Source organism: Coregonus clupeaformis, chromosome 26 (genome assembly GCF_020615455.1).
Source record: "Coregonus clupeaformis isolate EN_2021a chromosome 26, ASM2061545v1, whole genome shotgun sequence".
Lineage (NCBI taxonomy): Eukaryota > Metazoa > Chordata > Actinopteri > Salmoniformes > Salmonidae > Coregonus > Coregonus clupeaformis.
In genome coordinates this window covers 17,087,796-17,113,947 of record NC_059217.1, presented here as the reverse complement: position 1 = coordinate 17,113,947, position 26,152 = coordinate 17,087,796, and the positions used below count along the sequence as shown (strand labels likewise).

General features: G+C 44.0%; 1 protein-coding gene across 1 annotated transcript in view; it reads right to left on the bottom strand.

Annotated features, from left to right (window-relative positions):
• LOC121540426 (microtubule-associated serine/threonine-protein kinase 2-like) overlaps positions 1-26,152 on the bottom strand; it is a 166,115-nt gene that overhangs the window by 115,397 nt on the left and 24,566 nt on the right. Inside the window, exon 2 of the mRNA XM_041849287.2 lies at positions 9,415-9,446. Coding sequence (XP_041705221.2) covers positions 9,415-9,446 — 32 coding nt within the window. The remainder of the gene's footprint in view (positions 1-9,414; positions 9,447-26,152) is intronic.

Below are 26,152 nucleotides of genomic sequence, written 5' to 3'. Positions count from 1 at the left end.
AGGTAATTGAGATAGATATGTACATATAGGTAGGGGTAATGTGACTAGGCAACAGGATATATAATAAACAGTAGCAGCAGCCTATGTGATGAGTCATAAAGGGTCAATGCAGATAGTTAAATAGTTAACCAATAGCCAGTGGTGTAAAGTACTTAAGTAAAAATACTTGGAAGTACTAGTTTTTTTGGGTATCTGTACTTTACTTCACTATTTATATTTTTGACTACTTTTACTTCACTACATTCCTAAAGAAATTTGTACTTTTTACTCCATACATTTTCCTTGACACCCAAAAGTACTTGTTACATTTTGAATGCTTAGCAGGACACGAAAATGGTCTAATTCACACACTTATCAAGAGAACATCCCTGGTCATCCCTACTGCCTCTGATCTGGCGGATTCACTAAGCACATGCTTCGTTTGTAAATGATATCTTAGTGTTGGAGCGTGCCCCTGGCTATCCGTACATTTTAAAAAGAAAAAAGAAAATGAGGCTGTCTGGTTTGCTTAATATAAGAACATTTTAATTATTTAGATGTATACTTTTACTTTTGATACTTAAGCATATTTTATCAATTACATTTAGTTTTGATACGTAAGTATATTTAAAAGCAAATACTTTTAGACTTTTACTCAAGTAGTATTTTACTGGGTGACTTTCACTTTTACTTGAGTCATTTTCTATAAAGATTTCTTTACTTTTACTCAAGTATGACAATCGGGTACTTTTTCCACCACTGCCAATACTATTCGGACTAACTATTTAGCAGTCTTATGGCTTAGGGGTAGAAGCTGTTCAGGGTCCTGTTGGTTCCAGACTTGGCGCATCGGTACCGCTTGCTGTGAGGTAGCAGAGAGAACATTCTATGACTTGGGTGACTGGAGTGTTTGACAATTTATAGGGCCTTCCTCTGACACCGACTGGTATAGAGCGCCTGGATGGCAGGGATGGCAGGGATCTCGGCCCTAGTAATTTACTGGGCCATACGCACTACCCTCTGTAGCGCCTTGCGGTTGGATGCCAAGCAGTTGCCATACCAAGCGGTGATGCAGCCAGTCAACATGCTAACAATAGCGCAAATGTAGATATTTTTGAGGATCTGAGGGCCCATGCCAAATCTTTTCAGCCTCCTGAGTGGGAAGAGGCATTGTCATGCCTTCTTCACAACTGTGTTGGTGTGTTTGGACCATGATAGGTCCTTAGTGTTGTGGACACTGAGGAAGTTGAAGCTCTCAACTCGCTCCACTACAGCCCCGTCGATGTGAATGGGGGCATGCTCGGCCCTCCGTTTCCTGTAGTCCACGATCAGCTCCTCTGATCTACACAACACCGATTTATGTAATAATTTAAGTAGTAATGAGTGATAAATTGGGACGTTTCACTACTGGTGAACACTACATATTTCCTACTTAAATCAATACATAATTCTCCCTTAATGAGTACTGTGTAACTACTGAGCTTTTGGGTATCTACAACTTAAAACCTACACAATTCCTACATGTTCACTATTGAATTACTACACAATGCCTACACATTACTGCTGTACATGCCATTACTACTGCCATGCCATCTGTGTGTGTAGTGTTTTGTCACTACGGATCACAACTGAATTGCTCCTGATCCTTTTTCATTTCCTACATAAACCCTTTTGAATTACTATTGAAAACATTTACTACTGTTTGCCTATTCAAAATCACTATTGATATCTTCTTGTTTTACTACTGTGTCACTACTAGACTAGTGCACATTTTATTCCCTAAATGTTCTAACTGTAGTTGTATCATCAAACAAGAAATGATACGCTTATACAAACATTATTTGTTATTATTAAATACCTAATAAATTACATATTTACACTTTTTTGTTAATCCCTTTGAGGCCTTGTCTTCATTCATCTTTGACTTAACTATCTTCAGATCCTCTTTTTTGTTGCAGCCACATTTCTCCACCACATTACCTTTTAGAAAATAAATGCAAGCACGAGACTACCAATTATAAGCCATTACTAATCATCTGCTAACAGAGGTCACATAAGCCAACACAGAAAAACATTTGAAAAACAATGTTAATCTTATAAACAATGGCCTCCAGTCTTCTTATGTCGAGAGCCTCCTTGGCAACAGGTCAAGAGGTAAGTAGAATGGGTAAGTATACCAATATGAACATACTGTACATTTGCATACAAACACACATACTTATTAGCTAGCAAGATGATAACAGAGGCTACATAGCTGCATTTCAATGGGGCTAGCAAACAGCTAGGCTAAACTCAATACATCTCTATGACAATGGATAACAGCTAAGACTGTTTTGGCTAGCAATCGTTTGTGTTAAAAAAGTTATATAAACGGCTAAACAAAGTATTCATAAAACATAAAGGAAAGTTTAACTTACAGATGGTGCCAGCATAATGGCTCTGAAAGACAGGATGACAAAGGATGGAAGATGACTACATTCAGGATTGTCCTACAGCCAACTACTTCCTGTTTTGTCTGGCTGTAGTGTTGTGATACTTTTTTTGCTACCAATATCAAGCAGTAAAAACTCTACCTGATGACTATTGAAAAGTAGTAAAAATCTCTACTTACTACTGAAACAGCACTGTTTTCCTACTGAACACTACAACAAAACTCTACTTCAGTATCTTACATTTACATTTTAGTCATTTAGCAGACGCTCTTATCCAGAGCGACTTACAGTTAGTGAGTGCATACATTTTTCATAATCACATACTGTAGTAACTGTTAAGAGAGCCATTTGGGAGCATTTTGGGAATTGAACAAACATATCCACACTTCTGAACATCACAAATACAATGGTGGTGCTCTTGTTACTTGGTAATAATAATAATAATAATAATAATAATAATAATAATAATAATAATAATAAGTGCAGTAGCGAGCTAAAGTACTTAAAATTCACGTTTTCATTATTGAATATGTAACAGTAACTTTACACCACTCCACAAATAAAACAGACCCACAAACATAATATTAGTTTCTCTTTTCAGTAAGTTAATTGATCCCTGAAAATGACTGCTAGCCTATTTATTGTTGTAAGTACATGGATGGCACAGGCAACTGTCACGCCCTGACCTATATAACTCTAGGTAGTTTGGTCAGGGTGTGTATATCATGTGTGTGTTTTCTATGGTGACATTCTATGTTTGTATTTCTATGTTTGGCCGGATGTGATTCCCAATCAGAGGCAGCTGTCGCTCGTTGTCTCTGATTGGGGATCATACTTAGGCAGCCCGTTTCCCTGCCTGTGTTGTGGGATCTTGTTTGTGTTTCGGTGAGTTTGGGCTTGTTAGTGTATAGCCGTCCGACGTCACGTTTCGATGCCTTTTGTTGTTTTGTATGTTTATTCAGTTCAATAAACATGTACGCATTTCACGCTGCGTCTTGGTCTGACCCGTTCATCAACGACCGTGACAGCAACATAGAATGATGTTCAATTGAATCGTCAAGTGCCAGAGTGGAAACCTGTTAAGACAGCACACTGTAGAATAACAATACGAGGGCAGGAGGAGAATAAATAAAAACCTGATGACCTGTAGGCACGGTGTGATTCAAAACTTTAGAAGACCACAAATCCCATGAGCCTCGATTGCAACCCGGTTCAACCCTGTTTAATCTTGAGTAGTGCATAAACTACACACTCACGACACAATCCCTACACATTTCTACATAGTCAATACTTCACTAATATGATTTGTGTAGTAATTCAGTAGTACTTTTTCACAAGGGTTTACTCAACTACTGTACATACAGTACAACTAACCTGACTCTGCTTTACAAACACACACATGCTTCCTGTACCTAGTGTGAACACACATACTCAAGGTCTTCTCTGTTTGAACTGTCTTAAACAACAGTCCAGACAACATGTAGGCCTGTTAGAAGAACACAACATTTATTATGACATTTACATAAAACGTCACAGAGAAGCAATTTCCGGTTTAGCTCAACACTAAACAGTCAATAGACATGAAATCATACAATTACACTAAAACTGTGTAAGACACACTAAATACTTGATAATAACAACCCAAATGTTAAAAGTGGCAGAGTTGTTTCAACAGTGGAGATTTGTATAAACCTTGCTGTCTGTCTCTCCGACATTTGCAACATTGTTTCAGTATTCAAATTCGATCTTCTACTGTCCCATAGTAATGAACGTATCAGGAGTCAGGACGAGACAGACAGGCAGGCAGCATTTGTCAGCCTGTCGAAATAATGAATCATCTGGCATCATTTTTATGGATATATACAAAATATATATATATATATATATATATATATATATCACTTAAATATAGGCTATTTGGAAAGGGCACAATGGCTGCTGGAGCTGCAACTTCGGTCAGTGATGGAATCATGGGAGTTTGAGCCTTGAATAACAGAAAAATATTGTAGTAAGCTGACTATAAATATAATTCTATAGGTTTTAAAAATATTTACAGATCTAATTAGACAAAGGCAACCAGAGCAACATATAGCAAGGAGTTATATAGATGATTGAAAATGACTGCCCATAATTTATTGTATTAGTCATCTCAGGGATGCTACTTGAAAACGTCACAGAGAAGCAATTTCCAGTTTACTGTACCTGCTTACTGTACCTAGTCTGAACACACACATACTCAATGTCTATACACACAGAATGTGATGCCTTTTATGAGAGGGCCTTTAACATTAGAGTGCTATTAGCTAGTTTCTTGTTTGGCATTTGTTCACTCTCTTTCTGCCTCTCTCTCACACTCCTCAACAGACACATGTACACACATGCTTTAAAGGACAATTCTGCCACTTTATAACCAGTTATTATGCTGTTAGTATACATGCACTACTGTAAGATTTTATACAAATGTTAATGTTGTATTGTTTTTGTTAGTCATACTGCACAATTCCTTGTTTTTGTCATTTTGAAGTTTCTGTATTGCCCTCGTCTATTCCCAGGGTGCATTTCGTCTCCCATGATGCAATGCTCCACCTAGTTAGCCTGCTGTTATCTTAGCTAGCTGGCTATCAAGCCCAGATTAAGCTTAGTCTAAATATATTGCTTATGTAATAAGTTATGAGTGCATTTCACATTACTTTGGGTTGAAAATATATTATAATGCTTGCATGAATGTCATACTAAATATATGTTCATGTCCTTGTCACCAATCAACAGCAATACACTCAAAGATAATTTGAATGTAGATGCTAACTACCTATGCTAACCATAACACAGAGTTACTGTATCTAGTTAGCATGCTAGCTAGCCCGACTGCTGCATCCAAAATAATAGTATTTGCAACAATAACAACCAAGTTTAATCTTGGTGACTGTCTTAAACAACAGTCCAAACAACATGTAGGCCTGTTAGAAGAACACAACATTTATTATGACATTTACATAAAACGTCACAGAGAAGCAATTTCCGGTTTAGCTCAACACTAAACAGTCAATAGACATGAAATCATACAATTACACTAAAACTGTGTAAGACACACTAAATACTTGATAATAACAACCCAAATGTTAAAAGTGGCAGAGTTGTCCTTTAAGGGAACTGTTAATCATAAACACATGCCAGTACTGCCCATACCCACACCAGTCGACACACAGATCCAGCCAGTCTTACCTCCAGAGGAAGGGGTTTCCCCCCTGGTGGACGGGGGCTGACAGTGGGCTCTCTGGGTGGGCAGAGGAGAAGGAGTAGAGGAGGAGGGAGGGCTGGGAGGAGGAGGTATGGAAGGAGGGAGGGAGGGAGGTGGGGGAGAGCAGGTGCTGCACGAGGCTGCTGTTGCCATGGCAGCGGTGCTGAGCAGCCGGCCAGATTCTACAGTTCGCCACGGACGGGCAGATGGGAGGAAGGAAGAAATGGAGGGCAAGGATAGAGGGAAGGTGAGAGTACTGTCTGATAAACAACAGTGGGGTTTAAAATCACCACACAATCATCACCAACACTAACTATTGTACTACTAATTTAGTAACTAGTCTAACTTCATTCCATACAAGCTTTCATAAAGAAAGCAAAAGCTTGGCTGTGTACTCAGGCAGTGGAGCCCTCAGCCTTCTGCTCTGAGGCTGGTACAGACTGGGCGTTAACACTTGGCAAGGCAGGGCTGTTGGCAGGCTGGGTAGAGAGGAGCCATATGGGACTGGTCTAAACAGGCCTGGACCCCTGGTGAGTGACCAGAATGTGTGAGAATATAACCCTGGCAGCAGTCTGCTGTGTGTGTGTGACTGTGTGTGTGTATGACTGTGTGTGTATGACTGGGCAGTGACCTGGTATTAACATTTACCCCCCTCCTTTGCGAATGAAGGATTTCCCTCTCCTCTAATCTCTCATTCCAACCTCCCCCCTGTCTTCCCTCCTCACTTTCCCTCCACCTCTCCTCCAGTTTTTCTGCTCTGCCTGAGTGCTGATCTGTGTTTCCGTGGCTGTGTGTGTGTGTACTGTATGTGTCGGAGGGGGTGTAAACTGACACTGCCTGGCCCATCAATCTACTCTCAGAACTACAGCTCCACAACAAACAGGGGGAGAGAGTCGCACACATACAGTAGGGTCAGTTAACCATTTGTGGTCAGTGTGTGTGTCTTACTGGATACGCAGGTCGGGAGCTCCTGGCCTCTCCTTCCACCTCTTCATCATGTTTCCAACGGCAACGGTAAAGCAAGGGGTGGGCTCAGGGGGAAAGTCTCTGCCACCTGTCCATCAAAGCCATGCTGGCCAATGAGCTGACCGCTCACTTCCTCTCAAAACAACACTACAAAACAGACACAGCCCTCACTGACCAGTCCTAACACACAATGAGTATATCTAACTGTGTGCGTGTATGTGTGTGTGTGTGTGTGTGTGTGTGTGTAACACAATCCAAAATCAAGCTGTCAATCTTAAGAGGCCATGCGGTGCAGACTGTGCAGTACACAGACAGGTACAGAGCATTCGGAAAGTGTTCAGACCCCTTGACTTTTTCCACATTTTGTTACGTTACAGCCTTATTCTAAAATTGTTGAAAAAAATATTTTCCCCTCATCAATCTACACACAATACCCCATAATGACAAAGCAAAAGCAGGTTTTTAGAAATGTTTGCAAAAAAATAAAAAATACAAAACTATTCACACCCTTTGCTATGGGACTTGAAATTGAGCTCAGGTGCATCCTATTTCCATTGATCATCCTTGAGATGTTTCTACAACTTGATTGGAGTCCACCTGTGGTAAATTCAATTGATTGGACATGATTTGGAAAGGCAAACACCTGTCTATATAAGTTCCCACAGTTGACAGTGCATGTCAGAGCAAAAACCAAGCCATGAGGTCGAAGGAATTTTCCGTACAACTCTAAGACAGGATTGTGTCGAGGCACAGATCTAGGGAAGCTTATCACTGCTGCTGAGTCACACACACACACTAACACATAGACACTATCCATCTCTCTAACACACACACACACACTATCTGTCTCTCCCTGACCCAGCTATAATAACATCAAACCACTCAGAAACAACCCCCTGTCTTATAAACACACACACACACACAGGTCACAGGTCAAGTATAGGTCAGCATTGGTTCAAATAGCCTCACATAAATCCTCCACAGGCACTATCCCCAAGCTAAGTGCCCCAATCCTGGGGATGGCTTGACAGTTTGTCCTCTGGTTCAGAGCAGTGTCCTGGAGATCTGACTGCACTCTGTGACAGTCGAACAGTAGTGTCCAAAGGGAGAGCTTGACCCTGGTCACTGCCTCTTCAGCCAGAGCGAGAGCGAGAGAGAGAGAGAGAGAGAGAGAGAGAGAGAGAGAGAGAGAGAGAGAGAGAGAGAGAGAGAGAGAGAGAGAGAGAGAGAGAGAGAGAGAGAGAGAGAGAGAGAGAGAGAGAGAGAGAGAGAGAGAGAGAGAGAGAGAGAGAGAGAGAGAATACAGCCTGGGCTACCATCACTCTCACACACACTGGAGTTGTCTGAGCGGTAGAGTACAGACAGAGAGAGAGAGCTCCAGAACACACTGACACACAGCACTAACACGCCCAGCAGGCAGGCACAGAGCATTCTCATGTTATCACAAGACCCTGAGGGAGGTGCAGCTGTCGCCCCTGCCTTAGCCTGCCTTATCTTGGCTAGCTAGCACCCCCTCCCCCTCCCCCCGCACCCCCTCTCTCTACCCCTCATCTCCCTGTTCTCTCCTGTCCCCAATCTCTGTTCGGGGAAATCAGAGGGACACAAGTGTCCCTATTGAGGGAGCCTGCCTACGTGGGGGTTAAATACAGTTCACATGCCAGGTCAGGGACAGGGACAATGGGTCTGGATCAAAGAGGCTACAGTAGGGGCTGTGGTTACTGCTAGCGTAGCGCTGGAGCATCATTAAACTAATCCAGCCTGATTAGTGGACTGACGTATGAACACTGTCTACAGGACATGAGACTATCATTGTGTGTGTGTGTGTGTGTGTGTGTGTGTGCGTGTGTGTGTGTGTGTGTGTGTGTGTGTGTGTGTGTGTGTGTGTGAGTGAGTGAGTGAGTGAGTGAGTGAGTGAGTGAGTGAGTGAGTGAGTGAGTGAGTCAGTGAGTCAGTGAGTGATTGAGTGAGAGCGAGCGAGCATGAGAGCGAGAGGACATCAGAGCAAGAGGACATGAGTGAAGTAAAACGATCTATTTTAAAGTTTCCAATCATTGCTGCTGTAGCTAGCATCCATCTTACTTACACGAAGTGTACAAAACATTAAGAACACCTTCCTAATGTTGAGTTGCATGGGATGTGTTGTGTGTCCATGGAGATAAACAACAGTACATAATATGCTATAGCATATGCTGCTATCATGTCTGCATAATGCCATGAGGTTGCCCAGGGTTTGAAAGAGCTTGATAGTCTGTGATATGAACGTAAAAGAGAAAATGAAAGAGAAAGAGAGAGAGAGCTTCTGGGGCCATGTAGATCTGAGAGACTACAGCAGTCCCCTTTTCTTCCTCGCTCTTTCCAGACTTCCCTCTACCATATTCTCTCTCGCTCTCTTTCTCTGCCTCTCTTATCTTAGCAACAGAGATCTAGAGAGCTCCACCAATGGCGGATTCAGTGTAGCCCTTAATAATCTTAAATAAAAACCATGTTTGGATGGAGGTGCTCGCAGACCACGCCCAAGCATCTGGCCCAACCCTGAACCCTCAAATCCTCCTCAGCACAGAAAGAGTCTCGTTAACTTTCTCTAACATAATTTTCTTCTTCCCACTGCTCTTCAAGGCTGTGTTACACAGTCACAGTACACACAATGGGGTCCTTGCAGGCTGCTACAGCGCCCGGTTCAGTGCCATTCTCCATAGAGGCTTTCCTGTTTACAGACAGACAGAGAGAAAGACGCCTCTGCCCTCGGCAAGGCTGAAGAAGTGAATCAAGAATAGAGATAGAATGGCGATGGGTACTTACAAACTGCCCCTCCTCGGAAGACTGAGCTCCTTCTGCAAGAGAGAGAGAGCGAGAGAGAGAGAGAAAGAGAGAGAGAGAGAAGGATATGTTAGTGTACTCATCATTTAGAAACATGGGGATGTACAGTGTTAAAGCCGTTTGCTATTTGGGATGTAAATAAGATCCCATGTATACAGTGTCGCTTGACGTCCAGTGAGAAAGCATGTGTAATACCCTGAAAATTGCACTAGGTGGCACTGTGACACCATCTGAATTGGTAGCAAAGCAAATAGCAATGTCTTCCTTACAGGGGTAGCACAGCACAACATTAAGCTGATCCATGGTTTATGTTTTAATGGTCAATGACTGGTATTCACAGCTTGCACTGTATTCAGTGTAAATACACAATCTAGATGTAGGCTATTTCCATCGTAAGGTAGTTTGAAATCTCCTTGACCTGAGTGTTAAACAGACCTGCAGTTCTCAAGGGAGTACCAATAGCATGGGGTAAGTCAGAGAAACCACTCTCTGCTGAGAGGACAATGTTTCTGTAGCTATAATATCAGGTTTGTGTTGATATGACATAGATATGAACATGATCACAGTGGTGTCTACTGGGTGGGTGAGTGTGAGAGCTCTCTATGAGAGAACAGAACACTTAACATCTACCCAACAGTGTGTGCTATCTGGCCACTGACGCTGTTTACCATCACCAACACGCTCACGATAGGCTGTGTATGTGTGTGTGTGTGTGAGTCAGTGTTTTGAATCAGATAGCCACTAGACAGACAGACAGACAGACAGGCAGACACACACACAAATAAACACACAAGAGTGGGCTTGCTCTAACAGGCTCTGAACCCGACAGGATACGTGTGCCTCGGGGTGAAGTGTGTCGCAACCCCAGGTCACCATATTCACAGAAACAGCTGCTTTGGACTCAATAACAAATCATGTGTGCTCACGCAAAGTACCAAGACAGAACTATCTGGCTGAAAGACAGACGGACAAAGAGCACTGAGAGAGAGAGAGAGAGAGAGAGAGAGAGAGAGAGAGAGAGAGAGAGAGAGAGAGAGAGAGAGAGAGAGAGAGAGAGAGAAAGAGAAAGGGGGAGAGAACATAACTGAAGGAGAAAAGGCCCTTGTCATAAAGACAGACAGAGGGAGAGAAAGAGACTGAAAGACCGATAGATGAAGGGAGCAGTATTCTGAGCATGTACTGCAGGCATCTGCTGCTCCACATTGCCGACCGTGGTGGATCTTTCAAGACTGGTTCGCTCCCTGCTTGTTTTCCTCCCTCCTGGTCTCTCTGTCTGATAGCTGAATATTAACACAGACAGTTTCAAAGTGCACACTTAGCAGCAGAACACTATTTTTTTTATTAGTGACAGGAGCACTTCTACATAGATACAGTCTGCTCGCTGGCTGGCTTTCTCAACCTCGCTCTCTCTCCATCCCTCTATCTCCCTCTGACTAAGGATGGCTGTCTCCACATCACTGTCAGATGAGCAGTAGCTCTCTCTCTTTCTCTCTCTCTCTCTCTCTCTCTCTCTCTCTCTCTCTCTCTCTCTCTCTCTCTCTCTCTCTCTCTCTCTCTCTCTCTCTCTCTCTCTCTCTCTCTCTCTCTCTCTCTCCCTCCCTCCCTCCCTCCCTCCCTCCCTCTCGTTCACCCTCTCTCTCTAGTGTCTATTATTATTATGATTCTTTATTAGTGCATGACGAGCTAATGGAGATATGGAGTTTAAAGAGAGGAGAGTACGTGGGAGAAAAAAAGAAGATGTGTGTGAGTATGTCTCTGAGTCGGGAGCACTCTGTGTGTTCTAGGGAGTCTCTAGGTACACCAACACAGCTCTCAGGACTAAACAGCCTGATTCCATTAGAGGCCCAGAACACAGGACTAATGTCATTGACAGTGTGTGTCTGTGTGCTGCAGAGCCCCGTAACACATCTGCTGCCCCTCTATCACCCTCTATCTCTACCTAACTCTCTGAGGGCCAGGAGGCCTCAACTCAATTAGCCTCCCTACAGATGCTGTTCAGAGCTCGTCTAGAGAGCTCAGCAGGCTGCCTGATGTATAGATCTTATCAGGGGACTGGGGGGAATAGTACCCAGACCTATGGAGGGGGAGCGATGGTGATTGTGGGGTAAAGCCAGGCAACACTGTGGCATAAAGACAAAACAGGACAGGAGGCTGTCATTAATACAGCTTTATTAGTCATTAGTAATAAAGCTGTATTAACAACAGCCTCCTGTCCTGTCTTATCAAACACTCTGAAACAAGGGAAGATGTTATCAAAGGGCGGCAGGTAGCTTAGTGGGTAAGAGCGTTGTGCCAGTAACCAGAAGGTCGCTGGTTCTAATCCCCGAGCCGACTAGGTGAAAAATCTGTCGATGTGCCCTTAAGCAAGGCACTTAACCATAAATGCTCCTGTAAGTCGCTCTGGATAAGAGCGTCTGCTAAATGACTAAAATGTTTTTTAAAAATGTAAACGGGTGAGGGGCTGAAGCCTGGTGGAGGGAACGAGGGAGGAACAGGGAGAAGTGAAAGGGGGTACGTTCTGCCAACCAGCCCTGTACTGTGAAAGGATTGCTCTCAGTATGTCTGCTCTGGCAGACTGATTGTGTTAGGGCTGCCGCTGTGTGTGTGTGTGTGTGTGTTTGTGTGAGCTGCCCCACATCCTTGAGGGTGGATGTTCACCTCCTCCCCAACCCCCCTGAGACATAATATTCAAGCCTCCCCGACACATACACGCACACACACAACACATATACACATCATGTAACTTCTCAAAGGCAGGGTGATGATGAAATTAGATGGAGTGACAGTTTGGAAGGCAACCGCCAAAAGTAATCTCCTCGATGGAATACAAGCGTCAATATTCCTCTAGGTCCAACCAACACGATGGAAAGAATGTGATTTGTATTTATTATGGATCCCCATTAGCCCAAACACATTAAGGCACATTAAGGCACATTAAGGCACAAACAAAACAGTACACCATATAACATCATTACACCACTACATATCTACAACACAAAATGCACAACACCACTTTACAACAATATTAAAATGTACGTGTGTAGAGCGTGTGTGTTAGCGTGCGTGTAAGTATGCGTGTGGGTGTGCCAATGTGTGTGTATCTCTTCACAGTCCACGTTGTTCCATAACGCTGAGTGTACACAACAACACTTTCAAAATCCTAACATCGCTGAGCCTCTCACTTTAAACAACCATCTTTCCTGTCGTTTTTTGTCTTGCCAATGTAGTGGTGCTCACAATAAAAATGTGGCAAAGATGGGGTTCAACACACTACAAGATTCTTCACTTGGTCGTGAGGATTCTCGAAACCATGCCATCTCGCAAAAACAATGATGTGATGATGTGACTAGATTGTTAACGTAGCTAGAACGAGCTGTGGCTCAAAGCAGCCTCTAAACGTTTTCAGTGAGATATTCATGCTTGCCATACAGAGTTGAAATTTCTAGCCAAAATTTAGAATTGAATAACATTGCTTTTGAACTTCAGAGCTGTAACGATTTGACACTTTGGCTTTGGTTAAAGGCAAGTACAAACGCATACTGGTAGTCATCGCTCCTGTTCGAGAGTCTACACATTATGGGTTATGCGAAACGACGTCATCATCTCACTGGCTTCTTCTCTGGCGAGCTCTCATTGGCTATTGCTGATCACCGTTCTAAAAACTTGTCGTTGCACATCTCACACTACAAGAGCATTGCATATTTTGAGCCAATAAAGTCAAACATGTTTGAAAATATTGGGACCTCTGGGACTGCTCAAAGATGGGATCGGTAACCCTCAGATTGCGTCTCTGACCCGCTCACATTAAACGAGCGTCGGTGACGCCCGTGAGCCCCGAGTAGGCAACGACATGGGAATTTTGTCTCTGATCTCAAAACCAATATCGTGTTGTGCACACCCGGCTTTAGGTGTAGATTTATAAAAAATGTTTATCGGATTTTAATGCTTGCATGAGTTACTTGATGTGGAATAAAGTTCCATGTAGTCATGGCTCTGTGTAGAACTGTTCGTTTCCCAGAGTCTATTCTGGACTTGGGGACTGTGAAGAGATGCCTGGTGGCATGTCTTGTGGGGTATGCATGGGTGTCCAAGCTGTGTGCTAGTCGTTTGAACAGAGCTGGGTGCTTCAACATGTCAATAGTGATGCAGTCAATCTCTCCTCTACTTTGGAGAGATTGACATGCATGTCATTGATGTTAGCTCTCTGTGTACATTTAAGGGCCAGCTGTGCTGTAGTTCTGGGCGAACTGTAATTTGCCTATGTCCTCTTTGTGGCACTTGACAGTAGTCCAGGTGCGACAAAACTAGGGCCTGTAGGACTTGTTTTGTTGATAGCAATGTCAAGAAAGCAGAGCAGCGCTTTATTACGGACAGACCTCTCCCCATCTTAGCTACAGTTGCATCAATATGTTTTGACCATGACAGTTTACAATCCAGGGTTACACCAATCAGTTTAGTTTCAACTTTTTCCATTTCCACATTATTCATTCCAAGATTTAGTTGAGGTTTAGGGTTTAGTGAATGGTTTGTCCCAAATACAATGCTTTTAGTTTTTTTTATATTTACGACTAGCTCATTAGTAAAGATTGAAAAAAGTAAAGGGCCTAGACAACTGCCCTGGAGCATGCCCGACTCTACCTTGATTATGTTGGAGATTCTTCCACTAAAGAACACCCTCTGTGTTCTGTTAGACAGGTAACTCTTCAGCCACAATATAACAGGGGATGTAAAACCATAATACATACATTTTTCCTTGTGATTGATAATGTAAAAAGCTGCACTGAAGTCTAACAAAACAGCTCCCACAAGCTTCTTATTATCACTTTCAGCCAATCATCAGTCATTTCTGTAAGTGCTGTATATGTTGAGTGCCCCTCCCTATAAGAATGCTGAAAGTCAGTTGTTAATTTGTTTACTGTAAAATACCATTGTATCTGGTCAAACACCATCTTTTCAAAAAGTTTACTAAGGGCTGCTAGCAGGCTGATTGGTCGGCTGTTTGACCCAGTAAAGGGTGCTTTGCTATTCTTGGGTAGCGGAATGACTTTTGCTTCCCTCCAGGGCTGAGGGCACACACTTTCCTGTAGGCTTAGATTGAAGAGATGGCAAATAGGAGGGCAATATAGTCCGCTATCATCCTCAATGATTTTCCATCCAAGTTGTCAGACACAGGTGGCTTGTCATTGTTGATAGACAACAATACTTTTTTCACCTCTTCCACACTATTAGAGACATGGGCAGAGAAAGAGAGTGGACTGTGCCACATAGTGCTCTCTTCGAGTACACTCACCCAGGACATTTGGCGCGTTGCTGATGTAGACAGGGGACAGATATTTGAGATAGTATGGCCCTGCCCTGAGCTAAATGCACACGTAACTAACAACATTAACTTAACAGGTGAAAGATGGCATCGAACCCACCACTCCCACCCTGCATATACAGTAGTTGGCTAGCAGACAGATAAAGCCATATTGGATGTAGGCCTCATTTATTTGACAGATGTAGGCCTAGGCTTCATCAAGTGTCCAACCCAACCGTATGTAAAAGGGGTATAAGTGCCTCCCCTTGTCACAAAGCCGCCTACGGACCCTAACAGACAGACAGCTGTAGCTCTGAGCCATGTCCATGGTATCGCATCGGGACAAGTAAACCAAAGGATTTCCTAGGATGTCGCCAGGGCTTGGCAAACAGTGACGCTAAAGTGAGTGACTCTCGTCTTGTCAGTCAGTGTAGCCTACCAAATAGCATCGGTGTGAGAGCCGTTCATTTGGCTCCCTAATTTGCATAGGCTCCTGGTAGGCCTAGGCTTTTTGCCGATTATCTGCAGATAATTTACGAAAACATTTGATGATGGTAAATCATCACTGCAGGAATAATTGGTAGAGGATAGACTCATTTTGGTCTAAATATGATCATTAAGGTCCTCAAGGAATCCAAGCATTAAAACGGAATTCAACAATATAAAAAAAATACATTCTTTAACTAAATGTATTGAAAATGTATAAATTTGCCCAAGTTTCTAATAAGACATGAACAGAATTCATCAGTGATTCGTATTTCCTGCAACTTTTTGACGAGGCTACAAGAATGCCCTTGTCTGTTTGTGCAGTGCGCTGTTAGCTAATGAAAAAAAGTATTCTGGTAGACCATAAGGCTATCCCAAAAACCTTTTCAATTAAATGTTAACTACAAAGTAGCCTATACTTACCTGCAGAATTATATCGTGATTATTTTCATAAATCCAGAGGGTATTTGTTTTGCAAACTCTTCCATCACATGCGCCCTACAAAAATACTGCTAAACAATAGCCTCTTGCTAGGTGCACACTTGAATTAAAGCGTAACTACACCCAAAAATCTATATTTCTCAGATTTTTCCCAGACATCAAAAATTGTCTCCTGATGTGGTTTAATCATTGTTGTGGACTTTTTAATTTTTTTATTAAAAAGTGTGATTGTGAGAGCGAAAACCTTGAAAATATTGGGAAAAACAGAAACCTGGAATCATGTAGTAACCAAAAAAGTGTTAAACAAATCAAAATATATTTTATATTTTAGAGTCTTCAAAGTAGCCACCCTTTGCCTTGATGACAGCTTTGCACACTCTTGGCATTCTCTCAACCAGCTTCCCCTGGAATAATTTTCCAACAGTCTTGAAGGAGTTCCCACATATGCTGAGCACTTGTTGGCTGCTTTTCCTTCACTCTGCGGTCCAACTCATCCCAAACCATCTCAATTGGCTTGAGGTCGGGTGACTGTGGAGGCCAGGTCATCTGATGCAGCACTCAATCACTCTCCTTCTTGGTCAAATAGCCCTTACACAGCCTGGAGGTGTGTTGGGTCATTGTCCTGTTGAAAAACAAATGATAATCCCACTAAACGCAAACCAGATGGGATGGCGTATCGCTGCAGAATGCTGTGGTAGCCATGCTGGTTAAGTGTGTCTTGAATTCTAAATAAATCACTGACAGTGTCACCAGCAAAGCACCCCCACACCATCACAACTCCTCCTCCATGCTTCACGGTGGGAACCACATATGCAGAGATAATCCGTTCACCTACTCTGCGTCTCACAAAGACACAGCGGTTGGAACCAAAAATCTCAAATTTGGACTCATCAGACCAAAGGACAGATTTCAACCGGTCTAATGTCCATTGCTTGTGTTTCTTGGCCCAAGCAAGTCTCTTCTTCTTATTGGTGTCCTTTAGTAGTGGTTTCTTTGCAGAGATTTGACCATGAAGGCCTGATTCATGCAGTCTCCTCTGAACACTTGATGTTGAGATGTGTCTGTTACTTGAACACTGTGAAGCATTTATTTAACTCTAACTCTAATGAACTTAACCTCTGCAGCAGAGGTAACTCTGGGTCTTCCTTTCCTGTGGCGGTCCTCATGAGAGTCAGTTTCATCATAGCGCTTTATGGTTTTTGCGACTGCACTTGAAGAAACTTTCCAGATTGACTGACCTTCATGTCTTAAAGTAATGATGGACTGTCATTTCTCTTTGCGTATTTGAGCTGTTCTTGCCATAATATGGACTTGGTCTTTTACCAAAAAGGGCTATCTTCTGTATACCACCCCTACCTTGTCACAACACAACTGATTGGCTCAAACACATTAAGAAGGAAAGAAATTCCACAAATTAACTTTTAACAAGGCACACCTGTTAATTGAAATGCATTCCAGGTGACTACCTCATGAAGCTGGTTGAGAGAATGCCAAGAGTGTGCAAAGCTGTCATCAAGGCAAAGGGTGGCTACTTTGAAGAATCTAAAATCTAAAATATATTTTGATTTGTTTAACACTTCTTTGGTTACTACATGATTCCATATGTGTTATTTCATAGTTTTGATGTCTTCACTATTATTCTACAATGTAGAAAATAGTAAAAATAAAGAAAAACCTTTGAATGAGTAGATGTGTCCAAACTTTTGACTGGTACTGTATACTCGATAAAGTGTTCAATAATTTTGCTGTGCATTTCAAATGGAATCAAGGCATTAGAATGTTGCCTGACAACTCAAATTTGGGTGTTGTACAAAACAAAGTCATCAGCAATTGGATCATTTCTAACCAATCAGAGTATCAAAGCTGCTTTACCCAAGTGTGTTCTGGCTCTGGCCCAACCCATCGTTTTCTGGGACCAATCAGAACGGTTAGAATGTGTTTGCGTTCTAGCAATCGTCGGGGAGCTACTCAGATCCAGACTCACTGCGGAGAAGAAACTAACATCTGCGGGTGTGGCGTAGTGTTTGGCCATAGCAAGGAGTTTGGGCAGTCAGGCAAATTAGAATGCACCAGAGGCCACCAAAATGGAGCTCCTTCAGCAAAAAATGTCTAACGGGGGTGCCTGGCTGGCTACTGTTTCTATTTGCCTGGCTCCTCTACGTACTTGTGTAAAACACTGCTGTGCCCCCCCCATCTCTCCGCCCCTGCCTGCTCTGCCAGGGAGGAGAGGGGTGAGTGACAGGCCTGGCAGTGCCAGCAGGGTAGCTGGTGGGCATGTACAGACATGTGGGCAGAGGGCACCTCGCAGGCGCCATGGTGACTGACTAATAAAGGCAAAGACAGACAGAAGGACAGGTCTGCTGAGTAGGCCAGAACAGAGGATGCTAAGGTATGCTAATGCAAGCACACACACACACACAAGCAGCGTTTCATTTGTCCTGGAAGTACGCACGCACACAAACGGAGAAAAATATACAAAGGCTGGCATCATTGTGCACATACCCCACCAATACTGTACTATACACATGTGCACACAGAAACAGACAGACAAGTTATTATTATTATTATTATTATTATTATTATTATTATTATTATTATTATTATTAAGTTCCATCAGCTACAAACAGACTCAAATTCAACTCCTAAAGCGTGAGTGCATTAGGTGTCAAATATTATAAAATGATGTGTTGATGAGTTGAGGTGTGATGTGAATCGTCTATTCCACCCAGAGCAATATCCTAATGACATGTTTAAGCTGCTAATACAACCAATTAACAGGTAGGCAGGACGAACAGGAGTTTTACAGGAGTAGAGGGACTAGCACTATGGAGGTAGCAGGCAGCATTCATTACATTACCACCACACTGCATACCAATCAACTGCTCCCATCATCCTATAGGCTACACAACAAATATGCTGCTCTATAGGGTTGGTCCACAAACAACACATTCCTATGTGGAATATACAGTGAAGGGCCAGGAGTTTCCCTGGAATATCCGATATTACCAGGAGAAACTAGCAACCTCTTACAGGCGACTATGGTTTAGAACTTTTCCTATTCACTTTACACAGCAATACTTTCAGCCAGAGCCACATGGAGAAGTAGGTGTTATTTCAAATTTCCCCCAAGTTTCTAGACTCAATGTTCCGTCGTTTTTTGATGTTTCTACACTACTCTCTATGGCTCAGAGACTGGGCCTCTGACACTCCAACAGGTGACACAGTCAAAGAGAGTGAGTATTCTAAAAAGCAGCCTGCAAGCCCACTTATCTCAGTCAGCCCTAACAGTGTGACTGAACCATGTTACATAATAGAACCAGCTGCTAATGACTTATTGAGCTGTTTGGCCACAGTTTGACTTAATGTTTTTAGAACGCTCCAAATGACTCAATATAATAGGTTAAGAGGAGTGAAAGTTCTCCTCTTAACGTACCGGTACGGTAGATTTCCCATCTTATTTCAGCTGCCATTAGATCATGTCTTTGGCACATGGCAGTGATTTCACCACCACAGAACCACAGAGAGAGAGATGGTGATGAAACCAGCTAATTATCTATCTGTTCAGAGAAACACCTCTAACACATCTCTCCATCTCTTATCTCTTGCATATCTCTCTCCCACTCAGAGAAACACCTTTTTGCTCCCTGCCTCCCTCCTTTGCTTTATCTCCATCTCTCTCCCCCCTCCTTCCCATCTCTCTCCCCCCTTCTTCCCATCTCTCTCCCCCCTCCTTCCCATCTCTCTCCCCCCTCCTTCCCATCTCTCTCCCCCCTCCTTCCCATCTCTCTCCCCCTTCCTTCCCATCTCTCTCCCCCCTCCTTCCCATCTCTCTCCCCCCTCCTTCCCAACTCTCTCCCCCCTCCTTCCCATCTCTCTCCCCCTCCTTCCCAACTCTCTCCCCCTCCTTCCCAACTCTCTCCCCCTCCTTCCCATCTCTCTCCCCCCTCCTTCCCATCTCTCTCCCCCCTCCTTCCCATCTCTCTCCCCCCTCCTTCCCATCTCTCTCCCCCCTCCTTCCCAACACTCTCACATTAAATATTATAATATAATAATATGCCATTTAGCAGACGCTTTTATCCAAAGCGACTTACAGTCATGCGTGCATACATTTTTTTTTGTGTGTGTATGGGTGGTCCCGGGGATCGAACCCACTACCTTGGCGTTACAAGCGCCGTGCTCTACCAGCTGAACACACACATTGTGTATAAAGTAGGCCAATTGATACCGGTCCTCCCACAGCAGGTGTGTCTGCTCCTGAAGCCCAATCCCAGGCAGTATATCTACTTAGCCCAGGCATAATGGAACAATTTGAGGGCGGGATACCCAGGAAGGCTCAGCTTCCTGTACTTGCCCAAAGTGGGGCGAAGGAGGAGCCAATAAGCCTTAACAACACACTGTGATGTGAGAGGTGGTGGCAGCTGGTGCCAACCCATGCCAGGCCAGAGGCTAAGAGAGGTATTTCCACTTAATGAGGATCTGGAATAGTGATTCAATACTGTAGGGCCTACTGGTCTAGATGAGATTGCCCATCATTAGCACACTCCAGTGCAGACCATATGTTTGTGCAGGGGCAGATGTTAAGAAAAATGTGCCCTGGCCCAAGCCATTGAAATTTGTGCCACATTTAAGCGATACAGACATGTAGGAACATTGAGACAGGACCAGGCAGGGACAGGGCCATTGGTGTTAACAAAGCCCATGGGGATAACTTCATGAGTGTCTGGGTCTGGATGGGTCTGGTGTCACTGGGACTGGCCTAGTAACGACACGCGTTGTGAGAGCCATTAGGACTCAACACCTCCACTTAGTGACACATTAATGCTAGCTATAAAACCCCATTAGTGGCCTAACCAGGGAGCTGGAGCCGTGTGTGTGTGTGTGTGTGTGCGTGAAAGATGTTTGGAGGACATGGACAACCAATTGGGATGGTTTCTAATCCATGCACAGAGCAACAGGAGTGGAGGCCCCCCCTGGCTAGTGGCAAAGCCCTTCATCAGCGCTGGTAACAACACAGGCACTTTGTTCTGACTAATTGTCTGCCGTCTTTAAATGGAGCCAGCGAGGATGATAGGGGGAGGGAGAAAGAGAAGGAGAAGGAGAGAGAGAGGGCCCTAAACAGAGAGTACACAGTGGCAGAATACCTGACCACTGTGACTGACCCAAAATGAAGGAAAGCTTTGACTACGTACAGACTCCGTGAGCATTGCTATTGAGAAAGGCCGCCGTAGGCAGACCTGGCTCTCAAGAGAAGACAGGCTATATGCACACTGCCCACAAAATGAGGTGGAAACTGAGCTGCAGTTCCTAACCTCCTGCCAAATGTATGACCATATTAGAGACACATAGTTCCCTCAAATTACACAGACCCACAAATAATTCCAAAACAAATCCAATTTTGATAAACTCCCATCTATTGGGTGAAATACCACAGTCTGCCATCACAGCAGCAAGAACAGGGCAACCAGTGAAGAACAAACACCATTGTAAATACAACACATATTTATGTTTATTTACATTCCCTTTTGTACTTTAACTATTTGCACGTTGTTACAACACTGTATAGACATAATATAACATTTGAAATGTCTCTATTATTTTGGAACTTGTGTGACTGTAATATTTACTGTTCACTTGTTATTGTTTCCCATGCCAATAAAGCCCCTTGAATTGAATTGAATTGAGAGAGGGAGAGACATTCATTACAGGATTGTTGTGCATGGAGATGGTCAGCGAAAAGGAGGTAGAGAGAGAGGGAGATGGAGAAAGAGAGAGGAGGGGTAGCACTAACAGCAATCATTAACATGATGGAGTAGAGCAAGAGTGGAGCTCTTCGATTAGGCAGACTGGAGGTTTGTCACGAAAACAGAACGGCAAATTCACTTCATGTCCTATGTGCACAATGAAAGCAGCTAATGTAGAACATGGACTGCAAGTCATTAAATCACTACTGAGGAAACGATCTAACAGGCTCATAAAAAAAGATGAATCGACTTGAACAGTTAGGCTATCTTTCATCAGACCACTTAGACATGAAACAAAGACAACAAGTCTGCCAAGTGCCAACTGCTTCCAACACAGAACCTGCCTCTCCAACAGTGAAATAAATATCCTATAAGCTCCAACTCTATCCCTGTCATCCCAGCAAAGTGACAGAGCAGAGTGAATTCAAGAGCTGGATAGAACACCGTCTCACGTTGGCTTTCATCCATATTGCATAGGGCAGGAGCAGAAGAGAGGAGACGAGAGGAGGGCAGAGGAGACATGGTCCAGGAACAGAGGAAAGAAGGGACTGAGGCACAGCAGAGAGGCTAAAAAATAGAGACAGACTTAATGGAGCAGAAGAACCCAACACCTCAGACTAGCTACATTCACGTGTGTGTTTCTGAGGGAGAGTGGGAGAGAGAGAGAGAAAGGGGGCTGGATAGAAGATAGAGAGAAAAAGAGAGATGTGACTTGCTGATGTCTCCAGTACCACTCTCATTTCGTTATTTACTACACAGAGAGGACCAGATGTACTGTGCTGTGTCCCTGCAAAGTCGATAGTATCCTCTATCCTTCACGCGGTAGGTCTGTCCAACACCGTCCTCTGTGCTCCTTAATTCTGAACGACAGTTCCTCCCTCTTCCTCTCCTCTATCCTTCTACAGCTGTGCTATTCCTCCGCTGCCACAGTACAGCTGTGGCATTCAGTCCCCTGGCTGCATCAGAAACACTTCACACCCCCTATACACACAGTTCAACAATTCATGTGGCAATCGGAAGGGGCTTGGACGTCAACTGCTGCAGCTGTTGGATTATCTCACAGACACACACACAAACATAAGCACACACACACGCAGAGCGGTAACTCGGCACAATTATCCAGGCATGTTATTCCTGCCGTCCTGCCTCGTTTATCTGAGACAACATGCTAATGACTTCCTCTATTGTGTAGTTCCACCACCCTTCTCTCCCTCCCTCTCTCCCTTCATCCTTCCACTAAGGAGGGCTCCTTTCCATGCACGGGCCGCCATTGTCCCCGTCTTCTCTCTCCCCCTCCCTCTCTCTAGCCTTCCCCTTCCCCAGGCTGAATGGAACAAATCTGGGCTGATCGGAGCGTCTCCTCACTCCACTAACACACTAACATCTGCAGCTAGATAGCGCAACCGCCGCTATCACCACCGCTCACTGCTAAAGCCCTAGCTGAAGTTTCATTCTGTCAAACCAGGACACACGCTACACAGTGCCAAGCCGGTCTGATTCGTAAACATGACACCCTGAGATATTCATGAGAAGACGCCCATCTCCTCCTCAAAGACGACAGTAATCATCTCTCTCGCTCCATAGTGGAATCAGCCTCTCCCTCCATCTCTTGGAAACAGTGTTCACAGGATTATTGGCAACCCCTCGACCGTCATTCATCACCACACCACAGCAGCTTTACCAGAGACCATAAACCCCCCAGTATATTACACACACACACACACACACACACACTACATTACCGTGAGATGGAGACGTACACACTCCCAGTCCCTCCCAGCGATATGGGCTTTTTATGAGTGTGTGTGATTTTTACCCAGCGCAGCACAAACCAGGCTAAGCCCATCAAAGTGACAGAGAGGACTGTGAAACAAGGTTATGAGGGGAGGAAAACAATCCGTCAACACAGAAATATATACGACCTTGAAATTCAAACTTAAAAACACTCAAACATAATCTGCCTTGTAAATTGCATAAAGAGCTTTGGTATGGCTAATTGTGGGGGTTTAGCGGGAATTAGCAAACTAGCAGGGATGGCTGCCGTGTGTATGTGCGTGTATGTGTGCGTGTGTATGTGTGCGTGTGTGTCTCCTGGTTTGACAGAATAGCATGTTAGCTAGTATCTAGTCCCATGGGAGACAGAGCACTCAAGAGGACAACCGAGCAGCATATTGAGCTGATTCTGTGTAGAGGGGGGGTCTGTACTGAGGGACAATATTAATGGGGAGATGGGCTGTGACAGACACATCATGAACCACCACATGGGAGTTCCCCCTAACTGACAAGAGATATCCTAGACTAGTCAGCTAACTAGGGTGTGGTCTGACTCTGTACTGTACATGATGTGTATAGGATTACACCACAGCAACACCACTATCACCACAGCTTTAAACTGAAATACTAAAGCTGTTCTTATGGTATGTCTGACCCAGATTCCACTGCAATTACTGACTTGCTCCAGACTGTGTCGGTTTGCTGTTCTGTATATTTTCAAATTCACAAAAGAAGCAGAGCGAGAGAGGGAGAGGGAGAGAGAAAGAGGGGAGGAGGAAGAGAGAGTGCAGTTAGCCCGAGTCTCCAGGGGCAGAAATGGAGCCGTCTCAAGTTCCTTTGTCTCTGGCACCCCTCCCCTCCCTCCTTTGCTCTTTACCCCCTCCCTCCCGCCTCTTTTCTCTCCTTTCCTTGTTTCGGTGCCGCTGAGACCTCACTTCATTATCGTAAGTCAGATAGCGAAACCTTCTCTCCTCCTGTCACCTCTCCGCTACGATCACTCGGTTCTGATAAGAGGAAAAAAACCGCTTCAATTTGCACCTACAGCGTACCACCCCGACCTACTATCTACTGTACACCCGGATCAGTCTCACTACCACGCATCAGTACACGCACGCACGTACACCACACACACACAGAAGAGGAGGAGAGTGGGTCATTTGTCTATGTGGAGAGAGAAACAGTGACAGAAATTGTACATACAAGGCTGGATCTATACATCTCTGTAACAGACAGTAGAGCAATATAGGACAATACAATTTAAGTTGTAACAGAGATTGACTCTGCAGGGAAAAATACAATATGTATTAGTATTACAATAGATCTTTAAGATATTATACATTGCCATGTTGAGGTTGGATTGTGCAATATTCATTCATCATTTTCTTTGAAATGCTCTCGTATTCTACCTTATCTCTTTTAAATGGCGCCGAAGGATATGGCTGCCGTTTTACGGGCTCCTAACCAATTGTGCTATTGTGTGTGTTTTTTCGCGTTATTTGTAACTTATTTTGTACATAATGTTTCTGCCACCGTCTCTTATGACCGAAAAGAGCTTCTGGATATCAGGACAGCGATTACTCACCTCGTACTGGAAGAATTTTCTTCAGTCACCTGACAAGGCCCAAATCCCTGTCATTCGCATGAGAAAGAGACAGAGATATCGGGGATGTAGGTCGGGGTGCCTTGTAAGGATCTGACGGCAAGTGCATAATCTGCCTATACCATCAGTCCTATTAGCCAACATACAATCATTGGATAACAAAATAGACGAACTAAGATCATTGATATCCTAACACAACGGGACATAAAAAACTGTAATATCTTATGTTTCACAGAGTTGTGACTGAACGACGACATGGATAACATACAGCTGGCGGGATATACGCTGCATCGGCAAGATAGAACAGCTGCCTCCGGTAAGACAACGGGTGGCGGTCTGTGTATATTTGTAAACAAACAGCTGGTGGACGAAATCTAATATCAAGGAAGTCTCAAGGTTTTGCTCGCCTGAGGTAGAGTATCTCATGATAAGCTGTAGACCACAATATTTACCAAGAGAGTTTTCATGTATATTTTTCGTAGCTGTCTATTTACCACCACAAACTGATGCTGGCACTAAGACCACACTCAATGAGCTGTATAAGGCCATAAGCAAACAGGAAAACGCTCATCCAGAGGCGGTGCTCCTAGAGGCCGGGGACTTTAATGCAGGGAAACTTAAATCCGTTTTACCTAATTTCTACCAGTAGGTTAAATGTGCAACCAGAGGAAATAAAACTCTAGATCACCTTTACTCCACACACAGAGATGCGTACAAAGCTCTCCCTTGCCCTCCATTTTGCAAATCTGACCATAACTCTATCCTGCTGATTCCTGCTTACAAGCAAAAACTAAAGCAGGAAGCACCAGTGACTCGGTCAATAAAGAAGTGGTCAGATGACGCAAATGCTAAGCTACAGGACTGTTTTGCTAGCACAGACTGGAAAATGTTCCGGGATTCTTCCGACGGCATTGAGGAGTACACCACATCAGTCATTGGCTTCATCAATAAGTGCACTGATGACGTCGGCCCCACAGTGACCGTACGTACATATGTTAACCAGAAGCCATGGATTACAAGCAACATCCGCACTGAGCTAAAGGGTAGAGCTGCCACTGGACTCTAACCCGGACGCTTATATGAAATCCTGCTATGCCCACCGACGAACCATCAAACATGCAAAGCGTCAATACAGGACTAAGATTGAATCGTACTACACCAGCTCCGACGCTCGCCGGATGTGGCAGGGCTTGCAAGCTATTACAGACAACAAAGGGAAGAACAGCCGCGAGCTGCCCAGTGACACGAGCCTACCAGACGAGCTAAATTACTTCTATGCTCGCTTCGAGGCAAGCAACACTGAAGCATGCATGAGCTGTTCCGGACGATTGTGTGATCACGCTCTACGTGGCCGATGTGAGTAAGACCTTTAAACAGGTC